Source organism: Salminus brasiliensis, chromosome 12 (genome assembly GCF_030463535.1).
Source record: "Salminus brasiliensis chromosome 12, fSalBra1.hap2, whole genome shotgun sequence".
Taxonomy (NCBI): Eukaryota; Metazoa; Chordata; class Actinopteri; order Characiformes; family Bryconidae; genus Salminus; species Salminus brasiliensis.
Window position 1 is genome coordinate 9,965,727 of NC_132889.1, and position 14,254 is coordinate 9,979,980.

General features: G+C 38.5%; 1 protein-coding gene across 1 annotated transcript; it reads left to right on the forward strand.

Moving 5' to 3' along the window:
* The first annotated feature begins 1,035 nt into the window (after nt 1-1,035).
* On the forward strand, nt 1,036-11,495 carry gpr139 (G protein-coupled receptor 139). Its single transcript, XM_072693375.1, has 3 exons — nt 1,036-1,124; nt 1,219-1,322; nt 10,200-11,495. The coding sequence occupies exons 1-3, from the start codon at nt 1,066-1,068 to the stop codon at nt 11,162-11,164; spliced, it is 1,128 nt and encodes a 375-aa protein (XP_072549476.1). The 5' UTR covers nt 1,036-1,065; the 3' UTR covers nt 11,165-11,495.
* Nucleotides 11,496-14,254: the final 2,759 nt, after the last annotated feature.

A 14,254-nucleotide genomic window follows, 5' to 3' on the forward strand; every position in this document is an offset into this window, starting at 1 on the left:
ATATTTCTGTTAAAAAAATACTGAAGAAAAACAAAACTACAATAAAAAACAATAATAATAAAAAAGCATGCATCTGCTTATTAAGCTGTGATGTCTATGGCCTTTATTACCACTGACTGTTTTGCAAGTTAATGCCTAATGTCAACTGTGAGCAGGCAGCATGTACCGCCAGCCACCAGCAGGGGGCCCGGCCAGCAAAGTATGAAAGCTGGTGGGGTTGGAGCAAAGAACTCCAAGCCCCAGAATCCCCAGCGGAAATCAACGCTGCCCACTTGTGTAGAGGGGCGAACGGTAACAGTGGGTTTAAGTTGCGAACAGTAAAGAAGCTTAAGTTAAAAGAGAAAAGTTCAAGTTGTGAACAGCGAAGAGAAGCTGAAGTTAAAAGAGAAAAGTTCAAGTTGTGAACAGTGAAGAGAAGCTGAAGTTGAAAGAGAAAAGCATTTGAGTTGTTGTCTTTTGTTTGAGTAAACATCACTCCTGGTTTTTCCTTTGTTTGTTTTCTATGTTGCTTATGATCAGTGTTTAATACTGCCACCTCTCACTGCTGTGGTGGTGCAGTGGAACTACACTGAGCTCCCATTACCAGGGTTGGGGGTTCAAGCCCAACAGTCACCAAGCACACACCATAAGAGGGGTAGTTTCATTTAATAATAATAAAACAAAGTTTAACTGCACTTGAGTCCAAACCCCACACCATACCGTAACATCAACAATAACTTTTTTTCTTATCAGCTTATTTATGCATCTCACTGCTTCACTTCACATCTCACAAGCTCCTGTGGTTTCTCTTTACATTTCTTTCTTTCTCTTGCTTAACCTTATTGTCATTTCCACTCAATCATATAAATGCAGATTCTGTTTTTCCCTTCTTAACTTCACATTCACCTCTCCATGCATACCTTCTCAACCTCATTTGAATATCTCTCTCTTTCTCTCTCTCTCTCCCCTTCTCCCCTCCCTTTCCCTTCTCTCTCCCTGCCGCACATATCACCACCATCAGCCTGTGTCTCAGTCTCTCCTTCGCTCCCAAACACACACAGTTCTTGTCTTTCCTCACGTACACTCATGTCGACTGTCACACAAGGGCAGACCCCTTTCTTTCTGTTTCCTGCAGCACGGCTGTGGTGAGTGTGTCTTCCCTTAATTGCTTAGAACACAGGAGGAAGGTAGTGAAGCCATGGAGCACAGTCACATCTTCATGCTTTCCCCTAACACCAGTGCCTGGAGCTCAGAGCAACTGCAGCCCAACAGCCTGCCGGGCTGCCCTCTTGGACCTCTGCCGGTCATCTATTACAGTACCCTGCTTTGTCTTGGGCTGCCAGGTAAGTAGGGACATTTTATTTTATTGTTTGCACACAGTTGCTTCTGCATATGAAAACAGTATCTTTTGTGTGTGTGTTGCAATTCACAAGCAGGAAGTTTCCAATTTCTTATAGTGACCTTGTAACACGTAGCTGTCAATGCATTTAAAAATCATTGGTAAAAGGGTTTTGAAATGCAGGTCTAATGTTATTTCTGATGTATATTTATTATATTATGTTATGTTATAATTTACCCTGAATGGAAGTACATATGAGACTGTACTGACAAAGCCTCAGCTGTGTGGATACTCATTTAGCACAATCTCTGACATAGAACTTCAACTCTACAAAATCAATGCATTTGTCCCAGTATTGTCATTCAGTGATTGGTCATTTGTAAATAATGGCATTATTTGCAGGTGTGTTCCCACTGCAAAATGTATTTATGCAGTCTGTCTCACAAAGGGCATAGTCTAGATGCTCAGAAAAAGACATCAGCGCTGAGATTAAAATCAATAGTTGTGCCTATGGGCTAGAGAATGATAATGTAAACCAGAGATCTGTGTTTACTTTATTAGATACTTTTGAAATCCATCATACACAAAAGTACATTGTGGGTGGCTCTCATTTTCAGTGTAGCCAAGCCACTACAAAGAACAGTGATTAAAATATTTAATAAAATAGATAATAATAAACAGGGATATTTTAAAACCGACAAATCCACAATGTACCTTTCTACAGCCTAAAACAGCTGGGTGTCATAGGCTCTTTAATGAAGACATTTGCCAATAAATTTTCCTTTTGGGTCATTAATTTAGCATTCTACACAAAGGCTTATCATTCATTTGAGAAAAGTGTGTTGAACAGAGAGACAGAGAAAGTGGTATATAAGACTTAGAAATATCAGAAAACAGAACTGTACAATTAAGAAATGCACTTATTCTTTATTAGTTTAATATACATTAGGTTTAATAGCAAATTTTGTCTCAGTTAAAATAAGTATTTCCTAGTTAGAAGTAGCAATTTATCAAGCAGTTTGCGATGTTAAGAGAATAGCAAGACAAACCTGGCTCTCCTTTCAGTTTTGAGCAGAATTATATTTCCAAAATCTCAAAATTAGTTTTGTTGTGACCCTGGAAGTCTATAATGCTTTGTTCTATGTACTCTAGTTCACCCATTTTCATAAAATGGGAGTCCTGGAGGACAGTGATTGGGTACAGTAAGGGGGCGCTCTAGATACCTAAGGGGCAGAGATGATGCCAAGCTGTTCCACCTGGGCCCCTAGCCTCCCACCAACCAGAACGAACATTCCCAAGACCTGTTTGTAAGCTTTGTTAGTCTGTTTGTGTAAGTCAAGTCAAATTTATTTGTATAGCGCTTTTTACAACTGTTCACAAAGCAGCTTCACATAATCATTAATGAAAGAAAAGAAAGAAAATAACATAAAAAGACATGAAAAATCTAAGATGCCCAGTAAGCAAGCCAACGGCGACAGAGGCCAGGAAAAACTCTGATTATTAGTAGCAGCTGGTCTGATGCAGGTAGAGGGGAACCCAGTGGGCGGTCTTCCAGCAAGTCGGGCTGGGTGACCATTTACTCGGAGAAGGTAAAGAAACAGAGTTAGTTCTGAATGGATAGAGAGCAGAGAATGTTGAGCCGTATCAGAGTGTGTCTGACGACTCTGGCAGGTCTGACTATACTGGACAACCTTTATCTAAGGGGAAATAATCCTTACCAAAGTCCTATACTGGACAACCTTTATCTAAGGGGAAATAATCCTTACCAAAAGCTAAACTAAACAGATGAGTTTTCGGCCTAGATTTAAAGATTGAGACTGTGTCTGAGGTCCGAACATTATCTGGAGGGTTATTCCAAAGTTGGGGGGCTTTATAAAAAAAGGCTCTTCCCCCTGCTGAGTTTTTTTAATTTTTAATTTTGGGAACTACTAAGAAGCCAGCACCCTGAGATCTAAGTATTCTTGATTATTCACAATATGTATTAAGCTCTCACAGGTACTCAGGAGTTAGGCCATATAGGGCTTTAAATAATAGTATTTTGTAGTCAATTTAACTGGGAGCCAATGAAGTGCTGCTAGAAATGGACTGATGGACTTTTTTATATAGTTTTAGTAAGGACCCTGGCTGCAGCATTTCGAAGTAGTTGAGGTTTATTGAGGTTCCTGCTGGAACAACCTGCCAAAAGTGCATTACAGTAATCTAGCCTTGAGGTAATACAAGCGTGTACTAGCTTTTCAGCATCTTGTAGAGATAAGAAATTTCTTAGTTTGGAAATGTTACTAAGTTTCATAAAGGCTGTCCTACTAATATTAGTTATATGTTGCTCAAATTATAAATCTGAATTGAATATGATGCCAAGATTTTTAGCTGCTAGACCAGGAATAATGGAAGCATCAGCCTAAGTAGCATAAGTCTAGCACTAAGTCTGATTTCTTTATTTCTAGTGTCTTTTAGACCTAAAAAGAGAACCTTGGTTTTGTCACTGTTAAAAAGAAGGAAGTTATGTGACATCCAGAATTTTATATCCTTTACACAGTCCTCGATTTTCTTTCATCTAAATTTATCGTCAGGTTTTGGCCGATATGGAGAGCTGTGTGTCATCTGCATAACAATGGAAATTAATGTCATGTCTGCTTATAACTGAGCCCAGTAACATGTATAATGTAAATGCAAGCCTGCTCATAGAAATCTGAATATTTATGGTGTAAAAATGTGGGGTTTATTTATTGGAGTTATTTTGTATATTTGTAGGTTCAGCTTTGTATTTTTGTTTTTCCATGTTAGAAGACTTTAGTTGTGTTGCAGAAAACCAAAGTGAAATATCAAATTGTTTTAGCATTTGCAATTAGGTCCCCTATCACATGTATTCCCTTTGAATGCAATTCCCAGAGGAGTGTAGTACACCAGGAGAAAATTCTGGATTTGTACATATGGTAGTTAGCACAGTCCCACTTCTCTTAAGGTATGTTGTAATATGCCACCACACTTTGATAGAATTGTGAAATACAGTAGTTTTTATAATAATCGGATTAGAATTTTTGTCATAAATACAATTCTGTTCTGTGAATTTATAATAATTTAGAATATTTGTTAAACCATTCCCAAATTAACCTGGCATAGCAGACCTGATTAAAAAATGGCAGTTGCTTAGACCGCAAGAAACCAGTTGATGTCTGCAGAGTTTTAAATTTCAGCCTGGGTTTTTTGCCACACCATAAGAACCTTTATAAAGCTTTATGTCTGCAGCTATTCATCTAGGCATCCACAGAGATAATGTCTGATGAGGGTATAATAGCCAGGGGAGAATATTCATCTTAATTCGGCTTATTCTACCCAGAAATGAGGGGGCAAGGTTTAGTTACAAGCTATAAAGATGAAAGATACTTACTAATCTTTGGTATTTACTGATTAATTGCCATATTATACTAATAGGCAATATTTGCATTTACATATGATAAGAGAACACAAGGAGAATCGGAGAATAAGAGATTACTCTTAAATTACCACACATGGTAATTCACTTTGTTACAGTTCTGTTGCCTCAAACATATCAATCTGCATAAAATTAAACAGTAAACTTCCATTTATAATTTAAAATAATTTCACAAAGCAGAAAAAAAGGTACTTAACAAGTATACTCATTTCTAAAAGTCACATTAGAAATAACTTGTTTGCAGAATTTTAATAAGTACTGCATACTTACTACTTATTTCCAAATAAGTACTAATCTTGCCTGTGCAGTGGGGGGAAAAAAGTATTGAGTCAGTCACCAATTGTGCAAGTTCTCCTACTTAAAAAGATGAGAGAGGCCTATAATTGACATCATAGGTAGACCTCAACTATGAGAGACAAAATGAGAAAAACAAAAAATTCTGAAAATCACATTGTCTGATTTTTAAATAATTTATTTGCAAATAATGGTGGAAAATAAGTATTTGGTCACCTACAAACAGGCAAGATTTCTTGGCTGTCACAGACCTGTAACTTCTTTAAGAGTCTTCTCTGTCCTCCACTCATTACCTGTATTAATGGCACCTGTTTGAACTCGTTAACAGTATAAAAGACACCTGCCCACAACTTCAAACAGTCACACTCCAAACTCCACTATGGTGAAGACCTGTCGAAGGACACCAGAAACAAAATTGTAGACCTGCACCAGGCTGGGAAGACTGAATCTGCAATAGGCAAGCAGCTTGGTGTGAAGAAATTACTGTGGGAGGAATAATCAGAAAAATCAGAAAAAGGGGCTCCACACCAGATCTCAGCCCGTGGGGTCAAAATGATCACAAGAACGAGCAAAATCCCAGAACCACACGGGGGGACCTAGTGAAAGACCTGCAGAAAGCTGGGACCAACGTTACAAAGGCTACCGTCAGTAACACACTACGCCGCCAGGGACTCAGATCTTGCAGTGCCAGACGTGTTCCCTTGCTTAAGCCAGTACATATCCGGGCGCGTCTGAAGTTTGCTAGAGAGCATTTGGATGTTCCAAAAGAGTATTGGGAGAGTAATGGTCAGATGAAACCAAAGTAGAACTGTTTGGTACAAACACAACTCGTTGAGAGTTTGGAGGAGAGTGAATGCTGAGTTGCATCCAAAGAACACCATACCAACTGTGAAGCATGGGGGTGGCAACATCATGCTCTGGGGCTGTTTCTCTGCAAAGGGACTAGGACGACTGGTCCGTGTACATGAAAGAATGAATGGGGCCATGTATTGTGAGATTTTGAGTGCAAACCTCCTTCCATCAGCAAGGGCATTGAAGATGAAACGTGGCTGGGTCTTTCAGCATGACAATGATCCCAAGCACATTGCCAGGGCAACAAAGGAGTGGCTTCGTAAGAAGCACTTCAAGGTCCTGGAGTGGCCTAGCCAGTCTCCAGATCTCAACCCCATAGAAAACCTTTGGAGGGAGTTGAAAGTCTGTGTTGCCCGCCGACAGCCCCAAAACATCACTGCTCTAGAGGAGATCTGCATGGAGGAACATACCAGCATACCAGCAATGGTGTGTGCCAACCTTGTGACTTACAGAAAACATTTGACCTCAGTCATTGCCAACAAAGGATATATAACATAAGTATTGAGATGAACTTTTGTTATTGACCAAATACTTATTTTCCACCATTATTTGCAAATAAATTCTTTAAAAATCAGACAATGTGATTTTCTGGATTTTTTGTTTTTCTCATTTTGTCTCTCATAGTTGAGATGTCAATTACAGGCCTCTCTCATCTTTTTAAGTGGGAGAACTTGCACAATTGGTGACTAAATACTTTTTTCCCCACTGTACCTATTCCGGTACTTGATCAACGTGTTGGTGCCACAAATGGTAAAAAAATGTCAAAAAAGCTACAAGATCTGCCACTTTTGTCAAGACAATTTTATTCATTTGAAGGAAAACCCAATCAGTAAAAGGTAAGAAAACGTTTCTAAAATTGTGGAACATACAAATGGCAGTTGCAGACATGTTTGACATAGGGCACATACAGGCTTAAGGTGCAACCCCTAAACAGTTGACGGATGAAATAAATATTGAACACGTCAAGACACCAATAAAGTAAATATATTTCTAAAGGTGCTATTGACATGAAATTCTCGCCAGATATCAGTAATAACCCATCCAATCCACACATGCAAAGAACCATAGATGTCTATAAATTAAGTTCTGTAATAGAAATAGAAGAAATGACACCGGGGAAAAAGTATTCAACACACTTACTAAAATGTATTTAATACTTTGTACAAAAGCCTTTGTTGGTGGTGACAGCTTCAAGGCACCTCCTGTGTGAAGAAACTAGCCGCATGCATTACTGGAGTATGATTTTGGTTCATTCTTTCACAAACACTCTTCTTCCTGAATGTTCTGTGGGCTCCTTCTATGAACTCTGAGCTTTAGTTCCTTCGTTACAAGCCCTTCATCCCATCCAGTACAGGTCAGACCTCTGCCATTTTCAGAAACTTACTGATGACTCTGTGGTGGTCTGATGCATCAGGGATGGACATGAAGAAGACCTGGTAAACAGTTTTGTTGAGTGGAGTGTAAGAAACCACCTGCTACTCAATGTGACCAAAACCAATACCTGGGTGTCCTACTTGACAACAAAATGGACTGGAAGGCCAACACAGAAGCTGTGTACAAAAAGGGAATGAGCAGACTATTATCTAAAAAGGCTCAGGTCCTTTAATGCGTGCAGTAAGATGTTGGAGATTTTCTACCGAGCAGAGAATAGGTAACACCACGTTTGAACTGTTACTTCCAGACCGGCAAAAGACTGTACCACTTACACATCAACATGCTGCGACCATGGCATGAAAGGACTGAGAACACTTCTCTGCTACTCTACTCTGAAGAGATGAGGAGTGCAGCAAACAGTACTTCCCAATGAAAGGAGAGGTGGTAACACACTGCAGTTGTGCACATGAAGGGGATTCAAATACATTTTTATGATGATAGCCTTGAAAAAAAGGAAGCTTTACAGAATAAAAGCTAACAATTAACAGCTTGTGGTCCCTACTTGTCTAAGAAGTGAAGTACTAAAACTAGGTCATGCTGATTCATGAGTATTTAGGACATAAAAAATGATGATAAGAAATAATACCCATGGTAACTCTGCCAATAACTGACATTCCATCCTGTTAGACAGGTAACAAATGCAGCGTACAAATGCATAATCTCTACTCTGAATAGATGAGGAGTGCAGCAAACAGTACTTCCCAATGAAAGGAGAGATGGTAACGCCTCCTGATGTGTCACACCAGTGTTCCACACAGCACGAGGAGATGAGGCAGGTGATTCTAGCAAATCTGTGCAAAGATAAACCAGGACAAACAGAGAAAGCAGTACACAACATCAGCCTGTTAAAGACTAATCCGAAGAGAACTAATCTGCTAGTCTGCAGAGTCCCTGCACGCTTAGTTCCTGATCTGAAAAGCGAGGAGACCATGTTAAATATAGGAGTAATATAACCATCCAGCAGTGAGTGGTGCAGTCCCAGGGTGCTGGAGGGCTACGGTTCTGTGTGGACTTTTCAAAGCTTTATGCTGTTCCCTATGCCCAGGGTTACCTCTTTTTCTTTCTTGCGAATGTAAATACAAAATTACCGGTAACACATTTCAGTTCTCACACAATTCAATAACTTTGCAGCAATTTAACTGTTTATTTTCTAATGCTTTCTTTTCATTTTTTTCTCCCTCTCCTCATCAGCCTCTCACCATCATTTCTCCTCACTTTTTGTTGACATTTCCAGGATCGTTCATCCTGAAACACACAGACACATGCATAAAAGTGAAGGAGCCAGCTATTAGCAGCCAGATGAGCTGATACGATTTATACCTTCTTTGTCAGTCTATTAATAGGACCTTTCTCATATGCACCAACTTAACAGGAGGATTAGTGTATGGTATTTGGTGTGTTTCTACTCTTATTGTTCGTAGGTTTTAACTCAGTGGAAATCAACTATGCAACTAAAAAGTATGCAATTAAAGACAAACAATGTTTGCTCATTATGTTTAACATCAAATTTATGTTAAATTGGGATTCAGTGTGGTCTGATGTGAAGTTTTAATGTAGACAAATGTACAGATTTCTCTACATCGGTGGCAAAAGAAAGATTACAACTAGTGATTCTTTTTTGAGAGTTTTAAAATGTAATCAAAAGATTAATAAAATAATGGTAAATCTATTACAGCTATTACAAAACAAGTGCCCTAACTAATTAAAAGAGGTGGTTCATCTGCAGTGTGAAAACACTTTTTGGATGGCTCGTACTGCAAGACAAATTATAGAAAAGTGAGATAGGCCATCATCATAAAAACGTATTTGAATCCCCTTCGTGCGCACAACTGCATGGGCAAAACGGATTATGCTGGCAATTTCTGTTGTTCCTGTTTAGCACATGTGGCATACGTACAACAGTTCCATACTTAAGTACTCCAGTTTAAGCACTTCGGTAAAAGTTAAAGTATGGTAAACTTTTTTTTGTACTGACGTAAAAGTATGAATACACACTCCTAAATGTACTTAAGGTAAAACTAAATAAATTACACACACAAAACCACTCAACATACATTTTAACATAAAGAAGCTGTTTGCCAAATTTTCCTGTCAGTGTTCGCATAAAGCTAGCACATTGTACTCAAGCAGTGTTACTTCTAAGTTTTCAGCTGGATTTCAAGTGTAAGTTGGACCTGCACTTAAACGGCATGCAATATACAAGGAGTTATTGTGAATTCAACAATGTCTGAACAATATCCTACTGGACACACAATGTACAATTTGCAATAAACAGGCATACACAAAAGCAAATGAACATTTTAAAAGAACTTTATTTTTAAAAGCAAAAAAGAATAGAATATCACTATCCAATTTAAATTAGGCCTTTCAGCAGTAAATATTTTAACATTTTAATACTAATACTATTAATCACGCTAACTTGTAAGCTAATCTTATATAACCTTGTTGACATAATGAAACCTTCTCAAGTACTCCATTTAGAGTTTTTTTTAGTTTTTGCATAATCAAAAAAAAAACAGCCTTCCTAGAAAAAAGCAGCCTACACAAGCAAACCAGACCAGCACAAGACCAGTTTAGAACATTTTAGATGAAAATGTAATTCATGCTTGTCTGTTTGTTTTGGTTGGATGTTTAAATGGATGAATGGACCATTATAAACCACCCAAAACTGTATGCAGTTCTTACACTGTTTCTGTGATACATGCAGCTGTTCAGTGTTGCAGAATTGGCAATACTCTGGCAATATCTCTCAGACTGTGTATTTACCACCAGTCTTTAATTTTACATTTTTCTCCCACTCTGCTCTCAGCCATGACCCTCCTTGTCTTTACTTTGTTCTCTCTTTCTCTTTTTTTCTACCATCCACAGCAAACATTCTCACAGTCATCATCCTGTCTCAGCTGGTGCTGCGCCGTCAGAAGTCATCCTACAATTATCTCCTGGCTCTTGCTGTGGCTGACATCCTTGTCCTCCTTCTTATTGTGTTTGTTGACTTCCTATTGGAAGATTTCATCCTTGGAGCCCCTTTGCCACCATCTCTGAACAAGACGGTGCAGGTACTAGAGTTCTCCTCCATGCACACCTCCATTTGGATTACTGTGCCTCTAACAGTTGACCGCTACATTGCTGTCTGTCACCCTCTACGCTACCACACAATCTCCTACCCAGCACGCACTCGCAAAGTGATCTTAACTGTGTATACCGGGTGCCTACTCTCTAGCGCCCCATTTTACTGGTGGCCTGAGCTGTGGCATGGGCTTTCAAGTGCAAGTGGAGGAAGCAGCAGCAGTGTTGGGCAGCATGTGCTGGTGTGGGTACACTGTGCTACTGTGTACTTGCTTCCCTGCTCAGTTTTCTTTTCACTTAATGCAGTGATTGTGCGAAAACTTCGTTGCAGGCGTAGCTGCTTTCGTCTCCGCGGCTACTCCACTGGAAAGACCACTGCCATCCTGCTGGTTATCACCTCCGTGTTTGCTGTACTGTGGGCACCACGGACAATCATGGTCCTGTATCACCTGTACACTGCACAACCAGCCAAGCCCAGCTCTGCGCGCCTGCTTCACCTGGTCACTGATGTGGCCAACATGTTGGCGCTGCTTAATACTGGAGTCAACTTCTTCTTGTACTGCTTTATTAGCAAGCGCTTCCGAGCCATGGCTGCCACAGTCCTCAAGTCCTTTTTCCGCTGCAAGAACCAGTCGCCACCCTTCTATGCCAGCCACAACTTTTCCATCACCAGCAGCCCCTGGATCTCACCAGCCAATTCCCACTGCATTAAAATGCTTGTTTACCAGTATGACAAGAATGGTAAGCCAGTGTGCATATCATCCTGAGCACAGACATTAGTTTCAGACTGAACCAATTTATATAGAGCTTATATAGAGAATATATATTTATATAGAACTCATATTGAAAATCGAGGAGAATTATTAAAAAGCAACATATCACATGCAAATATTTGTGCATTTTAGAAAGGGTGTATGTAAAATGGTAAAAATTATATACAAATATGGTGATGTCTTTTTATGAAACTGTTACTTGCAATAGAAATGCCAACACTGACTATTAAGATAATGATGCAAAAAAGACTAATTTGCTTCGATGTAATTTTGTAAATTGTAGAATGAAAACTGAAGGCTCTTTTAGAGACTAAATGGACAAGTATTGGGACACCTGCTTATTTATTGTTTCTTCTGAAATCAAGGATATTAATGTTTACCTTTGGTTGGAGTAACTGTCTTTACTGGAAGGCTTTTAAGAGTATCTGTTTCAATTTAGTGTCATGAACATTAGTGAGATCAGGATTTTGGATGATCACCAACCCACCTCATTCCCAACTCCCCAGTTCATCCCAGAATTATTCAATTTAATGTCGTGTGATTAATCTCATAGCAGCATATATTTGTTCCTCTGAGAATGTTCAAAGAGAAAAAGGAGATTAGTTTAGCAAAGGATCCCAGTTTAGCAGATTAGTTTGTTTTTTTCTCTTGTATTGTGTTACTGTGTTGCTTCTGAACTTAGGCGAACAAGATAACAGTGCCAAAACTTCCATTTTACTATTATGTAGAATATTCTGAATTTTAGAAAAATAATAAAGGCAAGACTGACAAAAAAAAAAAAAACTTTTTCAGCCAAAACATATTTGACCAATGGATGTAAAATAAATAAATAAATAAATAAATAAAATCTTGCTTGTAACTAGCAACTACAAATCTCACCTCTTCTTCCAAAAATTATATTCTAGAGGATGTATCATAAAATATTGAAATATCCTACCAGAAACAGTTTTTTGTATCATTTTTACAACTTTTTTATGTCTAAGTTATTTCTGTAGTTACTGTACTAACTAGCAAGTGGAAACATCACCAAAAATGCAAGCTCAACTTCTAGGAAGAAGAAAAGGGGGAATGGGAATACTACATATACTGAAAGGGTATGCATGCCTGTGCTGCTTTGCGTTTACAGTTGAGTTGTGTCATATGGAATGGTTGTCAGTGGTGTTGTCTTGTCAAACGGTTTGAGCACAGTAGCTAGTAGGCAGTGAAGAGTATGGAAAGTTGTGTCAAAAAATTACATATGTTTTTAAATAAAGTGTTTAATAAAAGTGCTTCAGAAGGCTTTCATGTGTGTTCATTTCTTCATTCTTTAGGCTTGCTATTCTATAATGTTAGCCACATCATGTCATCAAGCTACTGTTACAACAGTATTTAAGATTAAGACATTACAGCATAAACATGTACTAAATGAAACAGGTTGGCTTGATTACTCTTCACTGGTAGAATTTGAAACCTAAAATTAATCAACTGATGAATACTTCAGCTTGTTTTGTTCTTCTGTTGGTAATATTATATACACATTACACAAAACCTCCTGTATTCAACTCTATGTAGCCCTTTAAAGCAATATAAAAGTAAATTATTATTCAATAGTTCAGTGTTTTTTGACTATTTAAAATATGAATTTAAATATTGAAATATTACAAGCCTTATGATAAGAGAGAGAAGTGGGTCTGTGTGTGAGAGAAAAGGAAGCCATCTTGAGAGTGAGAGTGAAAAACACAGTAACAGTGCTGTAAAATACAACTCAGAAGTAGAATTTGGCAAATTCTGTAAGTGTTTTACAAATGTCATTAATAAAATGTAATAATAAAAATCCAATTTTCCTGTGAGGAAATAAAGTTACGACAAACCCATATTTATGATTACGTCAGACACCTAAAATTAGAATCAGGTACACCACATTAGCTGCAGATAATTAGAACATCATTAGAGGGGGCTTTGGAAGAGCCTGTCCTATTTAAACCTCTGACATTAGTTTGGGTTGCTCTGTGATTGGTTTAAAATAAACAACTCAACACCTCAGTCATCTTCTGGTTCATCCTTCAGTGTAAGAAAGCAAGAATCTACACTGCTCAAAAAAATAAAGGGAACACTCAAATAACACATCCTAGATCTGAATGAATGAAATATTCTCAATTAATACTTTGTTCTGTACAAAGTTGAATGTGCTGACAACAAAATCACACAGAAATCATCAATGGAAATTAAATTTATTAACTAATGGAGGCCTGGATTTGAAGTGGAAAAACACACTACAGGCTGATCCAACTTTAATGTAATGTCCTTAAAACAAGTCAAAATGAGGCACAGTATTGTGTGTGGCCTCCACGTGCCTGTATGACCTCCCTACAATGCCTGGTCATGCTCCTGGAAGTTATTTCAGCTAAGGGGGGAAATACCAGATACAGTGCCTTGCAAAAGTATTCGAAAAAGTATACTTTTCAACCTTTTGCCACATTTCAGGCTTCAAACATAAAGATATGAAATTGTCATTTTTTTGTGAAGAATCAACAACAGGTGGGACACAATCGTGAAGTGGAACGAAATTTATTGGATATTTTAGACTTTTTTTAGAAATAAAAAAACTGAAAAGTGGGGCAATATTATTCGGCCCCTTTATTTTCAGTGCAGCAAACTCACTCCAGAAGTTTAGTGAGGATCTCTGAATGATCCAATGTTGACCTAAATGACTGATGATGATAAATAGAATCCACCTGTATGTAATAAAGTCTCTTTATAAAGGCACCTGCTCTGTGATGGTCTTAGAGTTCTGTTTAAAGCGCAGAGAGCATCATGAAGACCAAGGAACACACCAGGCAGGTCCGAGATACTGTTGTGGAGAAGTTTAAAGCCGGATTTGGATACAAAAAGATTTCCCAAGCGTTAAACATCTCAAGGAGCACTGTGCAAGTGATCATATTGAAATGAAAAGAGTATCAGTCCACTGCAAATCTACCAAGACCCGGCCGTCCCCCTAAACTTTCAGCTCAAACAAGGAGAAGACGGATCAGAGATGCAGCCAAGGGGCCCATGATTACTCTGGATGAACTGCAGAGATCTACAGCTGAGGTGGAAGACTCTGTC